Source organism: Primulina eburnea, chromosome 4 (assembly GCF_022965805.1).
Source record: "Primulina eburnea isolate SZY01 chromosome 4, ASM2296580v1, whole genome shotgun sequence".
NCBI lineage: Eukaryota > Viridiplantae > Streptophyta > Magnoliopsida > Lamiales > Gesneriaceae > Primulina > Primulina eburnea.
The window spans coordinates 44,782,172-44,802,335 of NC_133104.1; the positions used below are offsets into that span (position 1 = coordinate 44,782,172).

At 33.3% G+C, this 20,164-nt stretch overlaps 2 protein-coding genes and 1 pseudogene across 2 annotated transcripts; 1 reads left to right on the top strand and 2 right to left on the bottom strand.

Moving 5' to 3' along the window:
* The first annotated feature begins 654 nt into the window (after positions 1 to 654).
* Positions 655 to 3,122, top strand: LOC140829488 (phosphoenolpyruvate carboxylase kinase 1-like). Its single transcript, XM_073192752.1, has 3 exons — positions 655 to 1,032; positions 1,772 to 2,210; positions 2,749 to 3,122. Exons 1-3 carry the CDS (start codon positions 688 to 690, stop codon positions 2,835 to 2,837), a joined length of 873 nt encoding a protein of 290 aa, XP_073048853.1. The 5' UTR covers positions 655 to 687; the 3' UTR covers positions 2,838 to 3,122.
* A 1,656-nt stretch (positions 3,123 to 4,778) lies between these two features.
* LOC140829489 (low affinity inorganic phosphate transporter 1) lies at positions 4,779 to 8,226 on the bottom strand. Its single transcript, XM_073192753.1, has 2 exons — positions 8,091 to 8,226; positions 4,779 to 6,500 (listed from the first exon to the last, which is right to left on the bottom strand). The coding sequence occupies exon 2, from the start codon at positions 6,453 to 6,455 to the stop codon at positions 4,839 to 4,841; it is 1,617 nt and encodes a 538-aa protein (XP_073048854.1). The 5' UTR covers positions 6,456 to 6,500; positions 8,091 to 8,226; the 3' UTR covers positions 4,779 to 4,838.
* Positions 8,227 to 12,801: 4,575 nt separating this feature from the next.
* LOC140830353 (low affinity inorganic phosphate transporter 1-like) lies at positions 12,802 to 13,443 on the bottom strand (annotated as a pseudogene).
* Positions 13,444 to 20,164: the final 6,721 nt, after the last annotated feature.

Sequence of the window (20,164 nt, forward strand, 5' to 3'; positions counted from 1 at the left end):
AACAATGATTGAGAAAGTAATTGGTCTATGAATTTGCGAACCAAAAAGTTTTTGTAAATGTCAAAAGTGAGTTCGTGGAATAGATGGATGCTGATGTGTTTACAAATATATTTTTTAGTTAATTTTTGTTTTTTTAAACGCGATATACCCCTATTGATCACAAAGATCCAATATTACTTATTTATACATACTGTTAGCATTATATACCTTCTTTATGTGTCATCATGTTACAATAGGATATGTTACATAATTATTGTCTGAAATACCACAAGAAAAATTTTGAGTTTTTTTATTTGAAAATTATTTAAAATTAGATAATATTAATTTGGTTCTTAATATTTTATAAAAATTAATAAATAAATCATCAAAAAACAATCGATTAAGGAAGCGACATCATAATAGGGAGCCTAATCTTTAAAAATTTGAATGTATTAATCCTATTTTAAGAGAGAAGTCGAGATCCGAAGTTTAAAGATTATACTATATTTTTTTAATAAAAAAAAAAAACTCCTGAAGCAGAAATCCGTCTCCTGCCGTCAACTTATTCTACACGTGTCAATCATTCATTGGCTCCAAAATATTCCACCTCAAGAATTCCAGCTACGACTCTATAAATATACACCCCCACAATGCCATTTGTACGAACCGTAATCTTCCGTATAAAGAGTAAGAGAGAGAGAGAGAGCAATGAGTGAAGCGCTAAAAAGGAACTACAGAGTAGGGGAGGAGATAGGGAGGGGAAGATTCGGTGTCGTATTCAGGTGCCACTCCGTCGATACGGGAGACTGCGTCGCCTTGAAGTCCATAGAGAAGCGGATCATCCAAAACGACGCTGCCGATAGCCGGTGCATACCCAATGAGGCCAAGTTTATGAGCCTCGTCTCCGATCATCAAAATGTGTTGGGGATTTTTGATGTTTACGAAGATGATGAGTTTCTTCATTTGGTGGTGGAGTACTGCGGGTCTACGGATCTGTACCAAAGGATCACTGCCCGACCCGATTTCACTGAACTTGAAGCCCACCTAGTCATGGTGAGTTTCGTTTCTCGTTTATGACGGGTAGTTCAGGACAATAACTGTTCTAGGATACATTCTTAGAGAACGCAAAAAGAGTGTTTATGGACACAAATTTATTAATTTAGTCAAGAATGGGTTGGAATTCGCAGTTTTTCTGTGAATTTCGAGTTGGATCATTGCGTTTTGTTTGGGGTGCTGGACTGAAAATAACAATTTATAAATTATCCAGGTTGACTATTCGATGAAAATAAGAATTGGTGATATGTATTCAAATTATGCTTTTGCCCTTTGATTTTATTTATTTCTTGTATGTATGTTTGGTCTCGTGAGTCGAAGTTCTCGTGCTGTTTGTTTTGCTTCCTTTTGTTTTCGGTTTTTTGTTAAATTTTGTAATTAATATCTGTTTCCCGAGTGAAAAAAGTGTGCAAGAATATTGATTAAACCGAAACATTTAGATATATCATAGCTAGATTTGGCTAGGAATGAGATACCTAAAAATCTGAGGTGGTTTTTCTTTTTATTTTTCCTACTTATTCAGTCAATTTAATTCTTGAATGGTTGATTGTTTTCTTTAGAGGGCTAAAATGATGCAGTTTTTCTTATCGACGATCTTTTGATATATATATTCATGTTTACCAAGTTGTCACCAGGCTGTTAAAAAAATTTAACGATCCGTGTTTGTTATGTACTTTTAGAGCAACTAAAAAGTACTTGACATAACTCGTTCAAATTAGTCACAATTTGGTATTTTCAGGTACCACTAATGGAAGCCATATCTCACTGCCACAGCCGCGGTGTAGCCCACCGAGATATCAAGCCAGATAACATCCTCTTCAACAGCGATAACGTGCTCAAGCTGGCGGACTTTGGCTCTGCTGAATACTTCCATAGCGGGGAACTAATGTCTGGCATTGTCGGGACACCATACTATGTCGCCCCTGAGGTGTTGGCTGCGCGTGAGTACAATGAAAAGGTCGATATATGGAGTGCAGGTATCATATTGTACATACTGATAACCGGGATCCCTCCTTTTTACGGGGATTCTGTGACAGAGATCTTTGAGTCTGTGTTAAGGGCGAATTTGAGATTTCCTAAGACTATTTTGAGCTCACCTTCTTGTGAAGTGAAGGATTTGTTGAGACAGATGCTCTGCAAGGATGTGTTTCGAAGGTTTTCGGCTGAACAAGTGCTAGGTTTGTGATTCATGTTTTCTTGTATATTCTTGAATTGTTGTTTCAACGTTGCCTCTTAGTTTGTAGGGTTTCATAAAAGAATGTTATTTCTCATTGCAAGCGGCATGTTTGCAAAATTTGAGCAAGTTATGAAATTGAATATAAATTCTTATGCACCAACGTGTAATCAGTTTCAACAGTATTTAAAATAACATAAGTTTAGTCTTCACCATTTAGGCTTCTAGGAACGCATTGCTTCCAATGAGTTGGGACGTCCCTTGGCTTGTGTTCTTTTATGCTTCATAAAATCCTTTAATACTGAGAGCCATTGGTGATTTGTGGCGAGCATTTATTTTTTAGGCCAAACGGAGCAAAATTCAGCTAGCCCCCTTGATCCACTATGCCCCGTCTCTAATCATTTCAAGAGCTTGTTAAACGTGATTGTTCGTCTTCTATCCACTGCTGAAGATCAAATATCAAATGTTTTGCAGTCTTTCAAAATCTTGTTTTCATATTCTTTAGCATCGAAACTATGATTAAATTTACAAATCTTTTGCAGCACATCCATGGATAATAAGAGGTAAAGTCTCCAGAACAGAGAGCTGCTATCTAGCTCGAGAAGATGTTTTCAGTTCTTCCAAATATTAGACAACATATCTTTACACTTTACTATAGCAGGCAGGAGCCTTTGTTAATAGATAGGTACGTAGATGTTGATAGTCTTAATCTCTGCTCAAGCGTCGGCACAAGTTCTTGCATACCGGCAGGAGTAACCTCGATATTTTCACTTGCTGCGAATCTCTCTCTTTCCATCGAGTTATGTTAGTTTCTGAACTATTGCAGTATCGATGGAATGAACGACTTTTTTAAAAAGTATTTTTTTGGGTAGATGGAATGAATGACTTTGAACAATTCAACCTTCTTTGATTTGCTTTCATTTTTACTTTAGATGATTTTTAAGAAAAAATGTCTAATATATAATGCAAGATTTGATAGTTAAAAATTCAGACCATAATTTGTCATTCCTTAATAAATTAAACATCTTAATCCTCATTTAAATGTAATTACATATATGGTTGTAAAACTAAGGGGGGTTTATTCAATCTAAACTTTTAATGATTTTTATGGAATTTTAAAATCTAGAGGTATTCAATCTAAACTTTTAATGACTCTATATTCCTCTCTGGCCTCGAAATATATTTTAGTGCAAGTTTTGCATTAAAATAGTGTAAGTTTTACATCAAACACAACTTCTATTTTCAACTCAGATTTAAAAAAAAAAAAACCGAATATTCTCGAAATGTTTTTATTTTATTTTACATACATTATTTTCATCATATATTTATAAATTTACGGTGTGTTTGGAGACGTATAATTGAGCTTGGAATTGGATTTGAAAATATATGGATCTATAATTTTATTTTGTATTTGGTTTAAAATTTAAAAATAGTATTTAGAAATTCATTTTTTATTTGAAAACAAAATCGGAATTTGAATTTCAAAGTTTAAAATTTTAAAAAATTAAAAATTAAAAATAATCTTAACTTATATTTCCTTATATAATTTCAACTATATATTTGTATTATATAAACTACATAAACTCTTATATAATTAAATAACTATGGTTAGTGAACACAAAATAAATTATGAAAATAAATAATCAAAAATAAAATCTAAATATTCAAATTTAAATTCTACGAAATAAATTGTTTCAAAATTAAATATTCAACCACTTCTTAATTTTATAAATAAAAAACAAATTATTAATGAATAAAAAATTGTTCTATCTTCATGACAAGAGTATATCTCAAGAATCAACTATGCAAATATAAAATAAATAAATTTATTATTGAATCCAATAAGGAAATATAAAAATGTGAAAAGATAATAATGAAAAATATTTGTTATGGATATTTTTTTGAGATTTATTCAAATTTAAATCTAGTCAGTTTTGAAAGATTTGTTTACACAATGAAATCCAACAAATCCACTAAATTTCTTAAAATCCAATATCATTTATAAAATCCAAGTAACCAAACGGTTAAAACTAAGATTCACAATCAAAATCTCCATAAATCACTCAAATCTTTTCTCCCAAACATAGTGTTAATGAGTACTATTAATATGATATGAAAGTATTATATTATAAAAAAATAATTATTGTAAAATTTAAATAGTTCTGTTAATTAAATATAATCATCTATTATATGAATTAATACACATAAATTATTAAAATGATAAATGTCTTAATACATAAAATTCAATTAAATAACACGATATATATTATATTTGTACATTTTATTTTGCATTATTATCTATTAAATTAAATTATTTATCAATTATTTATAATAATAAACAAATAAAAATAATAATTTTTTTGCACCAAATTTGGCAGAGGAAATTTGGTGCCTCCGCAGTCAACCTTACACCAAAATGACATTTCACGCCATTTTGGTGGGTTAATAATATATGATATAAAATATAATTATTACATTCTCAATATACATACATACACATATATATACATATAAATATAAATAAATATATATATATATATATATATATAATAATAATAATAATTATTACGCCTTCCCTTATAATCTTATTTGTTATATATTAACCCAAAAAAACAACTTACAGGTACAATAATCAAACGGGAACAGTCCTATTCTCACCATAATTCTGTGCCATCGTCTCTTCTCCGCTCTCTTCGTTCTCTCCGGACATATCCTCTAACGATCTTCCCTTCGATTCCGGTACCAACAGAGTGAACAACATCCCCAAAGCATTCACACAACCCAGCACAATCAGTGAGTACTTCACGCCAATGCCAGCCGGGTACCCAGCATCCCTCTTGCTTGGATCCTTTGGCTGAGCTGCATATAAGAACCCGAACGCTCCGACAATCGCCCCCGCCTTTCCAGCTGCTGCCGATATCCCGTGGCATGTCGACCGCAACCGCGCTGGGAAAATCTCAGCAGGCACGACGAAAGTCGTGGCATTTGGTCCGAAATTTGCGAAGAAAAACGTTAGCGAGTACATGATCACGAACCCGATTCGGTTGTCCTTGTGAGTCCAGTGGTTGTAAGGAATGGCTAAGGCGAACATGAACACTGTCATGAAGAAGAATCCCATTAACTGGATCACGAATCGCCCGATCCTGTCAATGAGAAAGACAGTAAACCAGTAACCTGGAACTGTGCTGCAGAGGGCGATCAGTGTTTGGGCTCTCGCAATTCTGAACACCTCGTCAAGAGCATTCATACTGTTGGCCGGTGGGATCCATCCAATGGCGCTGAAAATGTCTTTCTGGAACAGGTTCTGGCTGTAGAATGCGATGTCGAGTAGGAACCAAGTAGTCGTCGTGCCGAGCAAGTGGAGGCCATGTCGTTTAAGGAATTTACGTGAAAACAACCCAAAACTGTTCCCTCTGTCCTGAGAAATCTGCTCAGTCTTCTCCTGCTCTGCTTCGATTTCAACTTGCAGCACTTTGGACATATCAGCAGCCGCTTGTTTCGCGTTCTTGGCTATCAATGCCGTGTAACGTGCAGTTTCAGGCATTTTCATACGCCAGTAGTAAGTGAGGGCAGCCGGGAGTGCACCAAACATTACTATTAAACGCCACACAAAATCAGCCTGGGATACGGTAGAAGCAGCAGCATTTTGTTCATATGTCGGGGCCGGATACGCACTCCTAAAGGCTGCTGAAATAATGATCCCCACCATCCCGCCAGCCAAGATCCCGAACCCCTGCATCGCAAACACTGCGGCAATAAACGCCCCACGGGTCTTTTTATTTGCATACTCAGACATGATCGTGGCAGATAATGGGTAGTCGCCCCCTATTCCGAAACCCAACCAGAACCTAAAGAAGCAAAGGGTCGCCATAACGGCTTTTGGCTTGTCCCCGAAGGAAAGGCCAGAAGCAACCGAACAAATAACCATCAGCATGAGTGTCATCCCGTACACCTTTTTTCTGCCTAATTTGTCACCGAGCCACCCGAAAAAGAGCTGCCCTGCTAAAGTTCCGCAGAAGGCGACGCCATTAACAGCAGCGGCCACGTTTGGGGGCAGAGTTCCGGGCTTCAACGCCCCTTCTTGGTGGTAGTATATTCGGCCTAGGAGCTTGGTAACCAGAGAGATGCAGAAGAGATCGTAAGCATCGGTAAAAAAGCCCATTCCGGCGATTATTATTGCGGTGAAATGGTACCATTGGGTTTTGGCCGCATCGAGAGCGTCAAGAACATGAAGGTGTTCCCTGGCCATTTCTTGGTTATGTTTTGGTGGTACTTATTAATGCTTGCTCAAATCCTGAAACATAGAAAGAAAGTAGGAAATGGTGACAACTTGATCACTTGATTATTTACATTAAATTCAAGATACAAACATACCATCCAGTTTTAATTAATTCATTGCATCTTCATGTGTATTCCGAATGAAAGCATACCCAACTGTGTTTTTTATCCCACTAACTTATTTAATTTTTTGTTATAATTAACTTTATTTTGATTTATACATTAATATTCGATTTTCGGTTATTTTGGTTCGATTAATCATGACCGAAAACCAAAAGTCAATACACTAAAATAAAAAACTGAAAACTCAATGCACCAAAAACCAAAATTTTTAAATTTAATGGACTAAAAAAATCAATTTTTTTCTTTTTTAAAAAAACAAACATACTAAAAACTTTAGTCCGCCAGTTTGATCTCACGGGTCAACCCTATGGTTTATATAATTTCACACTGAGACTTGTTTCAAATCATTAATGCGAGGACGGTAATATAGATTGTAAATTAAGGATTAGTAAAATGAATAAGAATAAATATTCATTGAATAATTGGGACAATGTCTTAAAATAACAATTTGCTTCATGTGGGGGGTCAAGCCCAACCTCGGGATTGGAGGACATCATTGAATAAAGTATTAATCGTATGATGCTAAGCGTTGGAAGTTGTTGAACTAAGCAATGCACTGAACGGAATCGAAAAAGTCAAGGAAGAGAAATTGGGTCCACTTATATTAATAATAAAAAAAAAAAAAAAAGCAAAGATGATTCAATAAGGTCACCCAACACGCATACAAAGTTGGGGAATCCTGAATAGATTAATAAGTAACATTTTACTAAATCTGTCATATTCAATTTGCTGTGACACTTAGTCAAACAGATTTAATTACTCGTAATAAAAAATTATGTGACACTAATTAGTCATACCAGATCTAAATTTGAGACCATACACCGATACCCTCCCCAAATTCAAATAAATAAATAAAACCGAACAAAGGTCAACATTTTGGCAGGTACATATATATATACAGTCAAAACAACCAGCTTATTACGGCGTGTTCGATTTGCAAACTCATTAACTAAATATCTTCCTACATGTGGATATATATACATATATAGCTGTCTATATAAGCAAACAAATTAACTCACTAATTTCGTTTCTTACTGGTCTGTGTGTTCCACAATTTGATTTTGTGGTTGACGTTCCATTATCATTACGTTTATTACGACGACGGACGATCCATTTTTATATTTTTGGAAAAGAAAAAAAATCCGGTCATGATTATATATTCTTTTAAAAGCTAGTCAGAAATTTCTTTTACGGAGCAAGAACAGATTAATAATCTGTACTTTTTGTCTGTACTTAACAAATACAGGAGAGAGTCTATATTCATCCTTAAAATTCACGGGGGGCTGACAAACTAGTCAACACATATTTGGATACGAAACTACGAGAATAAGTACATACGTACGAAACATGAAATATTTCTAGTTCTCTGCACCAAACCTTTTCAATATGCTGCTGGTATTATAAATCTCCTATATAATATATACACATGTGTATGTGTGTGTTTGTCTGTGTTTAAAAGGATAAAATGATATGGATTACATACCTAGATATGTGATTACAGAGCAACAGAAAATTCAGAAGTAAACCACAAACTCAGACTCTGCATGGGATTCGTCGTGTGAGGAAAAGGGATGGGAGAAAAATGGAGAGGGTGGTCTTCCTATTTAAATGCAACGAAAGGAATTTTTAAGAAGCATATTCCGATTCCTGCCGCACGGAAGTGGGCTTCTTCGCCCTTACGATTTCGCCACGTGTACGGTGGGCCCCATGAAATCCGAGATGGCAAGATCGAGGACGTTCGTATCGGGGTAGTTTATTATTACTGGGTTTTAGACTCGTCCTAAATTGGTCCAACTCTTGCTTGGTCAACTGTTTTGCTTAATGACACGTGTTTAAATGTATATTATTTCTTGATTGATCTGTTAATATGAATTAAATATTTTTCTCAGAAAATATATATATAGTTTAATACCAGAAGTTGAAACTGTAAATAAAATAGTTCTAAAAGTATTCTAATCAATCGGCGTTGTGTGAATACAGCAAAGCAAGTTTAAGCAATATTATATTGGAAAATAAATAATTATGTAATGATCACAAATAATAAATCATGTTACTTTAGATATTTGAATTAGGTTGTGCGTTTGAATTTTTATATTTTTGAGATTCATGTATAGAACTTTAAAATACGAGCTATAATCCTCCAAAATTCTTGTGTATTTTCAGATACTCGTAATCGTATTATGTTTTTTTTAAGGGAAAAACATAAACATTTTATATATGATTTTTAATACTTATTTATTTAGTTTTTAATTAATATTCCGCTACTGCAATTATTATTTCAACGGTGATGGTGAACCTCTTGCGCATGGAAAAATAAATTCCGACCGCCTCACTATATTTAATGGAACACTGCCAAAATGTATCGGCCATGTTTGGTTTCTCATTTCACCGACGGACGACGACCCATTCTGAAATCAGAAGTCAACTTCGTTTTCACAAAACGAGTTTTTATAAATAATAAAAAAAAAAGACAACTTAAAAAAAGAAATATAAATTTCGATAAAAAAGAAAAAGAAAAAGAAAAAGAAATATAAATTCCCTTGGAAGAAAAAAAAAAGATAATCATTTGAGATGATGGACGAGCTAGCCTCAAGTACTTCAAACCATTTTCCACAAGAACATTAAAACGCCCCTATATATATACATATAATATATTTTAAATGTAAATCCCTATACTTCCACGCAGATGACTGGAAACATTTTGTTATTGTTTTTGAAAGATTTTGTAATTTATAGTAATTAGAAAATAGGTGCTCTGATAATAATAAATGCTGACATAAGACACTTGGCTGCGTGAAGTCAACCAGACAGACCTAGTTTGTAGCACTAATTGCTATGCGATATATGGAAGGAAAAATTGGGCATTGAATTGAAATCTTCGACGGAGGACTGATATATCAGTGAATGAATGAACACAGAACTATATAATTTATTTATATTATTCATATATCACCTCTGGTAAATAATTAAATTCCCTTATAATTTGATTAATAAGCGATACAGTACCAGTTGCCAACAAATTTTTATGCTATACACGTTGGCTTTTCTTCTTCCATAACTGAAGTAAATGGCCATACATCAATACGGTAGTCCAAATTATTTTGCTCATCAAGCAAAAGTTAACCTTCCATTTGCCAATACTTTTTAATTTCGAGTACCTTAATTAATTATATACGTATGTACATATACATACCTGTGTGTGTTTCTGTGTAAACGTGTTTAAAAACGAAGTGTGTGTCGTATAAAAAGTTTTATTCCATTCCTGAATTTCGTAGTACTTTTGAAAAGCTCTAAAACATGTGAGTTCAAACTTCAAAGCAAATTAAAGGCATTGACAGATTATATTCTCCTATTTATGTTCACGAATCACGCCTATTGAAAGACTTTTAGGGTAATTGGCAATTTTTAGCCCCACTTATGGAAGGTAAACAAGATAAAGGGGGAAAGAATCTATAATTTAAAGATGACATTAGCGTGTATAATAATATGACAAAAACTTGTGTGAGACGGTCTCACGGGTTGTAGTTGTGAGAATGATCTCTTATTTGAGTCATCCATGAATAAGTATTATTTTTTATGCTAAGAGTATTACTTTTTATTGTGAATATGGGTAGGGTTGAGCCGTCTCATAGATTAGGATCCGTGAGACGATCTCACATGAGATCCACTCTAATAACATAACTACATTCACTTTAATATTTTTCGAAATGGAAAAGCATATGCTACAGATGAACATATGGGAATGTAATTGCTAGTTCCAACTGTGAAATTTAATATTCTTCAAAGAATCACATCACAACTCGAATTCGAGCAAAAAAAAAAAAAAAAATTAACTTAAATTCAGTTACGTATATGATCAGAGTACTCATGCTAAAACATCTTTAAGTTAGATGTTATTGTACTCAAAATAGTTTCTTGGAACTTATTCGCTTTTTGCTTTTGGAGATTAGCACTCGATCGGAAACAACAAAATATTTAATTTCTCACGTCAAACAAACAAATTATTAAGCAATCATTTTTTAGCTGTTACTTTTATTTTAATCATGACCCCCTTATTATAATACCACGAGGTCCCTTTCATTGTTTCATACAACCATATTATAAAGTTTATATGTTGGCGATTTCTCAAATTTCACACTTTATAAATTTTATTATATTACTGTTGTTTTTCAAGAATCAAACAATTGAAAATAAGTCCACGATTACGGAGCAGGCGACCCCTATTTCCCACTTGATGCCGCATTCTATAAATCGATCACATTTGACTCTCTATTATGTAATTTGAAGTGCACTCTTTTCTAAAACAAAGTAGACAAAAAGAAAAAAAAGGTGTGATTGAATCGAAATTAATATTTTAGTTGTCACCACCACAATAAAGTTGAAAAAGACTTTTTGGATTTGTGTTGACTTTGTTAGGATTTTTATTTTTTAAAAAATATGTTTTATATGCATTTAAATTAAATGTAACGTGCACGAATTGAATCCTCCGAACGACTTCGGGATTTGACAAATATCGTGTATCAGTCAATTTTTTTTTTTTGAAAAAAAAATATCAACAATTAATTTTAAATGACCCAACTATAATAAGAATGAGTGGCCTAGTAGACGTGATGAGATGTGTTACTACTTACTTGTATCACATTGGTCAGATAAAATCTTTTGGAGTTGCATATATAAATTTGGACAATCCTCCCCTCTTGAGATATCTTTTGAGATTGAGTTATGTCAAAGTCTCAATCTTAATATGATATCAGAGCTCATGTTCCACCATTATGTGTTGAGTCACTCGTTGTCTTGAAAGTGCACTCTCTAAATGTTCATTTTTGGTCATGAAGAAGTGTGTTAGTTGTCTCAAATCGGTTATATAAAATGTTCGAGAGTTGCAAATATGTACTTGATCGATATGTGGGAAACTAATTCTGAGATTGATTAAACGTCAACTCTCAATCTTAACAAAATATAATGCATTTCTATCTATTTATATTGTCCATTTTTTTTAAAATTTAAATGAATTCGGGATATCAACATCCCAACAACAGGCTTGATTAAATTATCATTAGTTCAAAAGTATAGTACCTATTTTCCTCGAGAGCACGGTCCATTAGGCTACATGGCGTGCTTAACTTTCAACTACATATATTCTCGTCATGCGTGAAGAATTGGTTCTATAATTTTTTGAGAGATTATAACGCATACAATATGCTCGAAATACGACCACTTTTTAAAATTATCCTTTTTATTTTGTTTTTTAAAAAGTCAAAGTTAATTTTAGTGTTGAAAGAGTGTATATAAATATATATTAAGATTACTTCTGAATTATACACTTAGTCCAGAAATGTGACTGTGAAGTATTTTCTTTATATCTATACGCCACCTCGCATATGAGCGTGATACGTGGATATGCATTTAATTTTATTATAAATTATAAGTTGAAGTATGTAAATTTGTCCTTTAAAGTGTAAATATGTGGGAAATGGTTAATTTTATTTTGTGAAATTTCAGTTTTATTTTTTATTTTTTATAATTTTATATCTTTTATTTTGGTGCTGATGTGACACACTGATATGATGTTGAAATGACGTTTTTATGTTCATGGTCACGTAAATACTTTAATGAAAAATAATTATATAAATAAAAGATTAGAACATAATTTTGCCAACATAATGGATCAAAATTTAGAAAAATTATGAATTATAAATTTTTTTTTACATGGCGTATATATGATTACATTGGATTAAAATTTTCTCCACGATATGTTTGAGTGTATATTTCATTGAATTTAATTGGCATGTGAATTACGCGTTATTTATAAATGTGCGTATTATAAATATACAAGGTTTTATTTCATCATGTTTATTTTTTCACAAAATTAAAAAAAGGTATTAAGTAAATGAACATTTTGAGCAAAAAAATTAATATATTTTAGATTCCACAAATAGTTAATTTAAGAATCTCACCCTTGACAAGATAACATAGACAGATATGTAATAAAACCTGGCTTAAAAACATGGAAGCCCATTTATATCACAGGCTGGGCCTGTTACATATCTGTGCATGCCTGTTTGGATAAGAGTTCTTGCAGAATGGATTGGATAATATTATTAAAAATCCGACCAAACATTAGATAAATCGGTTTAACTAACCAAATCCAAACCAATTCTTTTTACCAATTGGGTCCTAGCTAGAAGTGTATGTTATGCTCCTTTGTATTTCACCTTTGTTTTTTGAGATTTGGCCATGACGATGGAGGAATTCTTTTGAAAACAAGCCATATTTTGATTTGTTGGGTTTCTTGAGATTCTTTTCAGTTTCCCCTCTTCCGCATCAAGCTCCACATTCAGCACTTTAGCCATGTCTTTAGCTGCCTGCATCGCGTTTTTGGCTACAAGGGCTGTGTACCGAGCGGTCTCCGGCATCTTCATCCGCCAGTAAAAAGTCAGTGCGGCCGGCGCAGCACCAAACATGAGAATTATACGCCAAATATAGTCTGCCTGTGACACGGTTGAAGCCGATGCTAGCTCCTCATATGTAGGCGCTCTTTAGGCACGATCAAATGCCCAAGAGACAATTAGCGCAACAATCCCACTGGTAAGAATCCCAAATCCCTGCATAGCAAAGACCGCAGCTATAAATGCCCCACGAGTCCGTTTATTAGCATACTCAGACATGATTGTGGCAGAGAGAGGGTAGTTCCGATCCCGAAACCCAGCCAGAATCTAAGGAAGCACAAAGTAGCCATGTACACCTTGTGGAGAATCCCCGAACGAAAGACCGGAGGCAAGCGAGCAAACAATCATGAGGACTAATGTCAGTCCGTAAACTTTTTTACGGCCCCATTAATGTCCCGACTAGGGCGACACCCGTGACCGAGGAAGCGACATCCAGAGCATTGAGCACCTGCAATTGCTCTTTAGCCATGTTGCAGTTAACTTGGAAAGTCCATGCAAAACAAGCGGAAATAGAATCATTAATTAAAATGAGAGAATTAGGACCAAGAAAATGAAGTCCTACTTTTGAATTTAGGACTAAATAATTTGTTTTGCCTTGGATATATACATGACTATACCTGTCTGCAACACGAGGAAAAAATTATCCGAAAATGCAGGCTTGAGAGACACTTTATTAATAAGCTTGGAGATGGAATATATATGATATTAAAGGGATTTTAAGTAGGGAAAAAGGTATTATTTTGGAATATTATGGTATATACTCCCAAATATCGATTCTTTAGTCTAGAAATTTGCATCCTTGATTCATCTCTTTAACGTGAACACTAACCACAAAACTTTCCCATTATTGTGACAGTATCATTTATTAGGTACACTTGCAAGATATTTCGTTGTAAATACATATATGTTTTTGTTCTTTTATGTAGAATTTCATACTTCATTTTCATGAAAAAGAGTAATTGATATCTCGATCAAAAGCAAAGCCCACATTCGTTAATATCCAGACCAAGCATGTTTACCCGAAGTTTTTTCTTTTTCTTTTTGAAATACCACGTGGACAAAAAAATCCACAGCTTCGGACAGAGTTAATTATCAACAGCAATTCAGATATCATCCTCTGCGACTGCACTAATATTCTATCACAAGGTCAATAAAATCAGAGCATCGGGATCCAGTACTTCCCTACTAAGAAACTTTATATTCTATATGAGTAATTAAAGAATGATATTGATGCTAATGGATCAAAGTCACGGTCAACAAGATTCCACCAAAATTTTGATATTATATTACAATATAAAACTATAAAAATAGTTTTTTAAAAATAATTAATTGAGTAGGTCTCCTCTGCAACGGTCTCACATATCTATATTCGTGAAACGGTTCAATCATGCCTATGTTTGAGTGAACTATAATACTTTTGATATAAAAAATAATATTTTTTATGGGTGGGTCATATAGGAGATCTGTATCACAAAATTTACCAATAAGACGATCTCATGAAAGTTTTCATGTAATTTTTTATATTATAAATGATATGGTCGTTTAAAATTACAAAATATAGATAAATATTAAAAAAAAATAAGATATTAGATACAGATGAGATACATATTTAAAAAATAAATTTAATGATTTTTAAATTAAATTCTTATTATTATTATTATTATTATTATTATTATTATTATTATTATTATTATTATTATTTGAGAAGAAGTGTATTTTTGGTTTATTAAAAATCATATCATGCCACATAAATTATTTATTAAAAGCGTCTCAACTTTAATAAGACAATATGTAGATAGTATAAAGCAGTTAATTAAGTTAGAAAAAAATATTTTGTAATTTGGTTTTCGAATAATTGAATTTAATTAGTTTGAAGACATCATGATTGCATTGCTATTTTATTTTCTGTTTTGTTTGGAAAATTAATATATTAGTAAATTTAGTTAAAATAAAATTTCCATGATGTCGAAATTTGTGATAAAAGTAATCTTTTACGTCAATTTCCTTCTTCCCAATCAAATATATTTAAATTTATAATAATTTGACTCGATTCGATTCGGTTTGTATATATACTCCATATAATTATATACCTTAATGGTCATCCACATTTTGAATAATGATGCTATTGGATATATGGCAAGCTAGCATTTATGAAACTAGCTAAGCGCGCCTGCATGTATCCGTCTCACTAACCAATTTACAACCCTTCACTCCTCTATAAAAATGGAACACCTCTTCACTTCACTTCACACATCACATTACCATCTCCAAGCCACACCAATTTCAGCAATGTCAACTCCAAGCTTGCTTTTGTTCATCCTCGGAACACTAATGCTTCTGGCTACTGCCACTTCCACCGAGCGAACTGGCAGGAAATTTCTGATCGGCAGCATTCCATCGGAAAACACAGCAGAAGGAACGGCTTTCGAGCCTGATTGCCTTGGATTCGGAGATAAAGTTAGTGTAAAGAATTGCGGAACTCCACCGGCGCCAGCACCCAAACTTCACGAGACGGCCGTTTTCGAGCCTGATTGCATTGGAGTCGTCGGAGATAATAAACTTGTAAAGAACTGCAAGCCCAGACCCTCGCCCGCACCCGCACCCAAACATCACCATGCATGATTAATAATATATTTTATAATAATGCCAGTGAATGTTTTATGGATGTTAATTATATTACTACAAAAATTTTATATTTCATTGGAATGAATAAACATTATTGTTGTTCCAGAGAAATTAATTAATTCCCTTGTGTTGGTTAAGCAATTTTATTTATCTATTTGCATGTGTGTATTAAGTGGCGGAGCCGGGGTTTAAGTATCATCACCATTTATTATTATTATTTTATTTACACCGTGATTAATTATTCATATGCTTATCTGTTCATGGCCTAACTGATGATCAAATTGACATGCTTCAATTAAAAATATTCGCATCTTAAATAATATATTATGTCTAACTGAGTAAAAAATTTAAAATAATTTTTCCCCAGCAATCTTGTCTTTCTCTGTTTTTCTTTTCTTTTTTTTTCCTTCTTCCCTTTTCAAAGAGGGTTAACTGCAAAGAAATTATTGCACATTCTCCTCCATGTTTGAGATGAACATGCATGCATGTTTCTAACCTATTGATCATGGAAGATTCAATAATCTCGTTGTGACGACGATGGAGTTAATATTTAGTGTCCTTTTTTATCTTTTCAGGAAAAATGATTTCTTTATGTCTTGTCTAATTTTGACTTTTGGTCAACTGAATTTTCTATTTTTACTTTTTGATATACTAACTTTTAATTTTTGGCATTTTTGATCAAATTACTGACATGACACCGGACAAAGTCAATAATTTCTTGATATTTTATTGTGTCAAATCAACAACTTTTGGTGTCACATAAGAGTTAGTGCATCAAAACTAAAATTTGAAATTTAATAAACCTCAACTAAAAATTGGCAAAATTAGGTACCGATTTTTTTTTTTCAATTTCTTTTGAATCAACTGTTTTACATAAAAGTAAAAATAAAATGAATTTGGCTCAGCTGAGAAATGTCAATAAATATTTGGAGCTAGGAGTGGTTCTGTCATAATTAAAATATTAAACTCTAATATTAAATTGAAATATCTGAACTAATATCATATTAATCTAAAATTATAAAAAAATGTACATATAATTTTTTTTTTTAAAACAATAGTGCCACGCCGCCACTGACTGTAAGAAAATAGCAATGTGTCCTCATAGATGGCGTTTTCGGTTTTTAATTATTTTTGTTCATTTCTATATCCATCGTTAAATATGTTTTCCAATGAATATGCCAGAGAAATCAAATACATATGATTAGAACTTTTCAACTTGAACAAACTTGAAAAGCAACTAAAAGCGAATGCATGGTTTTATTGAGAGATAGGCGTTATATCTGCAACTCAAGAACAATTCATGAAAACTCGATAGTATTAAATTTATCTCAGAAATTAAAATTCAAATAAATTGGTTCTAGAAGGCGTTGGAGCAATTTTTGGTGGCTTGGATGGTGCAGGCGCCCGTTTGTGCTTAAGCACTTCATCCGCCTCGTTTAATGTCCAGAAATTGTGGGGGAGATGTCTTCTTCGGTGATGATGCAGGTGCAGGGGAAGGCGAATGGGTCGGTTTCTGCTTTGGCTTGTGTTTCGTTACCTCTTCTAACGTATCTTCTCCATCGAACATTTTGGAATGTGGTGCTGGTGCAGGTGATGGTGTATGACAGGGTTTGTGCTTTGGCGATGGTGCTGTAGCGTGTGTGGGAGGATGGGATAGTTTGTGCTTCAATTCCTCGTCTAACATGCTAAAGGTCTCCGAGTAGCGTGAGGGCGGGTGCTTTGGCGATGGTGATGGAGCGTGTGAGGGAGGATGGTATGGTTTGTGCTTCAATTCCTGGTCAAACGTCTCGCGGAAGTGGTGCTTTGGCGATGGTGCTGGAGCGTGCGAGGGAGGATGGGATGGTATGTGCTTCAATCCCTCGGCCAAAATGTCATCTACACCGAATGTTTCATGGCCAACGGATTCGATGGCGAGTGTCGAAGCAGCGAGGAGAAGAACCAACAAATTTGCAGCAGACATGATTGATTATCAATAGGAATTCTACTTTGTTGGTGAGAAAATTGGAGAGATTAGTGGATTATTTATAGGGAAAATGAGACCCTTGCATGCGAACAAGTGTCGAGCGAAATTTAGTGTAACATTTGGAGAGGCGCTTTTGCTACAAACTATTTAGGCAGAATCATTCACCAACCATATATTATAATATTTAATAATATTTAATGTCATTAACTAGCTACAACTTACTAAGCCTTTATAAAAACCTACTTTAATAAATTAGTTTATTACCCAGTTATAACTATCATTTTTTTAAAATTCTAAAAATAATTAATTAATTAATTTACCTTTGAATATAAAATATATTAATTTTAATGAATCATGGCTAACAACTTAACTATTTTTCAAATAATTAGGCGCATGAATTATCGTGTGTGTTGATTTTGAGTGTACATGTATGCTGATAATTAAACTTGTGGTGTTTACCGAGAACAACAAATTCTTTCGCCGAAATACGGTTAAGTCGATGTTATATGTGGGGCACTGTCCCCACATGGTTTGGATGGACAAGATTCACAAGCATGTGATTTTAAAAAAATTAGTGGACCCCATATATGTGTGACTAAATTTGGATCTTTGATTCTATTATAGAGTAGTGTCCCTACATGTAGGATGTAATCAACCCAAAATACATAGTTGTTAGCTACCAACCTCATGGGCTATTCTGAGCTTCATCCTGGGCTAGACCATGGGCTTTATTCATATATAGACACACAGTTTGGTCTTTGTTATGTATGTTTAAATTTTTTTATTGGGTTAGCTTGATCCAAATATTAAATAATATTATTATTGGGCTTAACTTGAATTCATGTGTTAATAGTTTGGGCCATAATTCCAATATACATTGGCCTCCCAAATATTTTCTACTCAAATGTTGATCAATCGTGTGTTATAGAACTATTATTATAAATTCATCTGATAAGTTAAATTCACATAATATTTTTTAAACAATACATATAGATGAGTTACAGAAGAAATCTTTGAAGAAAAATATAATACCTAAAATTATTTGATTATACAATCTACTTTATATTTTAAATTTTTTACTTATTCATTTGGGTATGTATTGAAATATTACGGGTTTTTTTTAAAAAATAATGTAATTTTTTTTTTTTTCAAAATTAATGTAAAAAAAAATTGTTTGCAGAAATACGGCAAACCGTGCTTACGAAGCACGGACGCTGCTTATGTGGAGCAACGTCCGTTTTTTGTAACCACGGATTGAGATCCACGTTGGATTTTTAGCGACGGGTTTCACAAGCCGTCGCTATTAACGACGCATTTAGCGACGGTTTATAAAGTCCGTCGCCTATTTGCGACGGTTTTATTAAAACCGTCGCTATATAACAAAACACCATAAATAATAATATTGACTGCATGCGATTTATGTACGCCGTTATTGTCCAAACATGATGTTTTCAAAAATATTTTAATATTAACAGCGCACATAAACATGCATGTCGTTAATAATACTATAAACGGCGTGTCTTTATTTTACTCTACGAAAATTGCATATTTATTAACAGCACACATAAATATATGCTGCAGATATTACTATCCATAGCGTGCTATTAACCGATTTAATAAATATATTAATTTAAATTATGTGCACTGTTAATTGTAAAATATTTTTAAAAACGTGCATGTTTATGTGCGCTGTTAATTGTAAAATATTTTTAAACCGTTGTTATTACCGACGGTTGTTAAATTGTCGCTATTTATGTGTGATGTTAATAACATATGCAATTTTCGTGTAACCGATTTAATAAATATATTAATTTAAATTATGTGCACTGTTAATTGTAAAATATTTTTAAAAACCTTATATAGCGACGATGTATTATTAAGGACGTGCATGTTTATGTGCGCTGTTAATTGTAAAATATTTTTAAACCGTTGTTATTCCCGACGGTTGTTAAACTGTCGCTATTTATGTGTGCTGTTAATAACATATGCAATTTTCGTGTGCTGTGCATTAAAAGCACACTGCGGATAGTAATATCTGCAGCATATATTTATGTGTGCTGTTAATAACATATGCAATTTTCGTAGCGTAAAATAAAGACACGCCGTTTATAGTATTATTAACGACGTGCATATTTATGTGCGCTGTTAATACTAAAATATTTTTAAAAATATTATCTCTGGACATTAACGGCGTACATAAATCGCACGCCGTCAATATTATTATTTATGACAAATATAGAGACGTTTTGTTATAGAGCGACGGTTTTAGCAGATGTTTTGTTATTTATGGCAAATATAGAGACGTTTTGTTATTTATGGCAAATATAGAGACGGTTTTGTTGAATCGGCGACGGATTTTAAAAACCGTCGCTAAATCCGTCTCTAATAGCGACGGAGTTTGAAACCCGTCGCTAAAAAGCCAACTGGATCTCAATCCGAGCTTACAAAGCACGGACGCTGTTTCACATAAGCAGCGTCTGTGCTTCGTAAACACGGTTTGCTGTATTTCTGCAAACAATT

Excerpts from the sequence above, each read along its gene's own strand:
- LOC140829488 (XM_073192752.1), top strand. The coding sequence starts at position 688 with ATGAGTGAAGCGCTAAAAAGGAACTACAGAGTAGGGGAGGAGATAGGG. Across the intron at positions 1,033-1,771 it reads TTGAAGCCCACCTAGTCATG|GTACCACTAATGGAAGCCAT; the intron begins GTGAGTTTCGTT and ends TGGTATTTTCAG. Across the intron at positions 2,211-2,748 it reads TTCGGCTGAACAAGTGCTAG|CACATCCATGGATAATAAGA; the intron begins GTTTGTGATTCA and ends AATCTTTTGCAG.
- LOC140829489 (XM_073192753.1), bottom strand. The coding sequence starts at position 6,455 with ATGGCCAGGGAACACCTTCATGTTCTTGACGCTCTCGATGCGGCCAAA.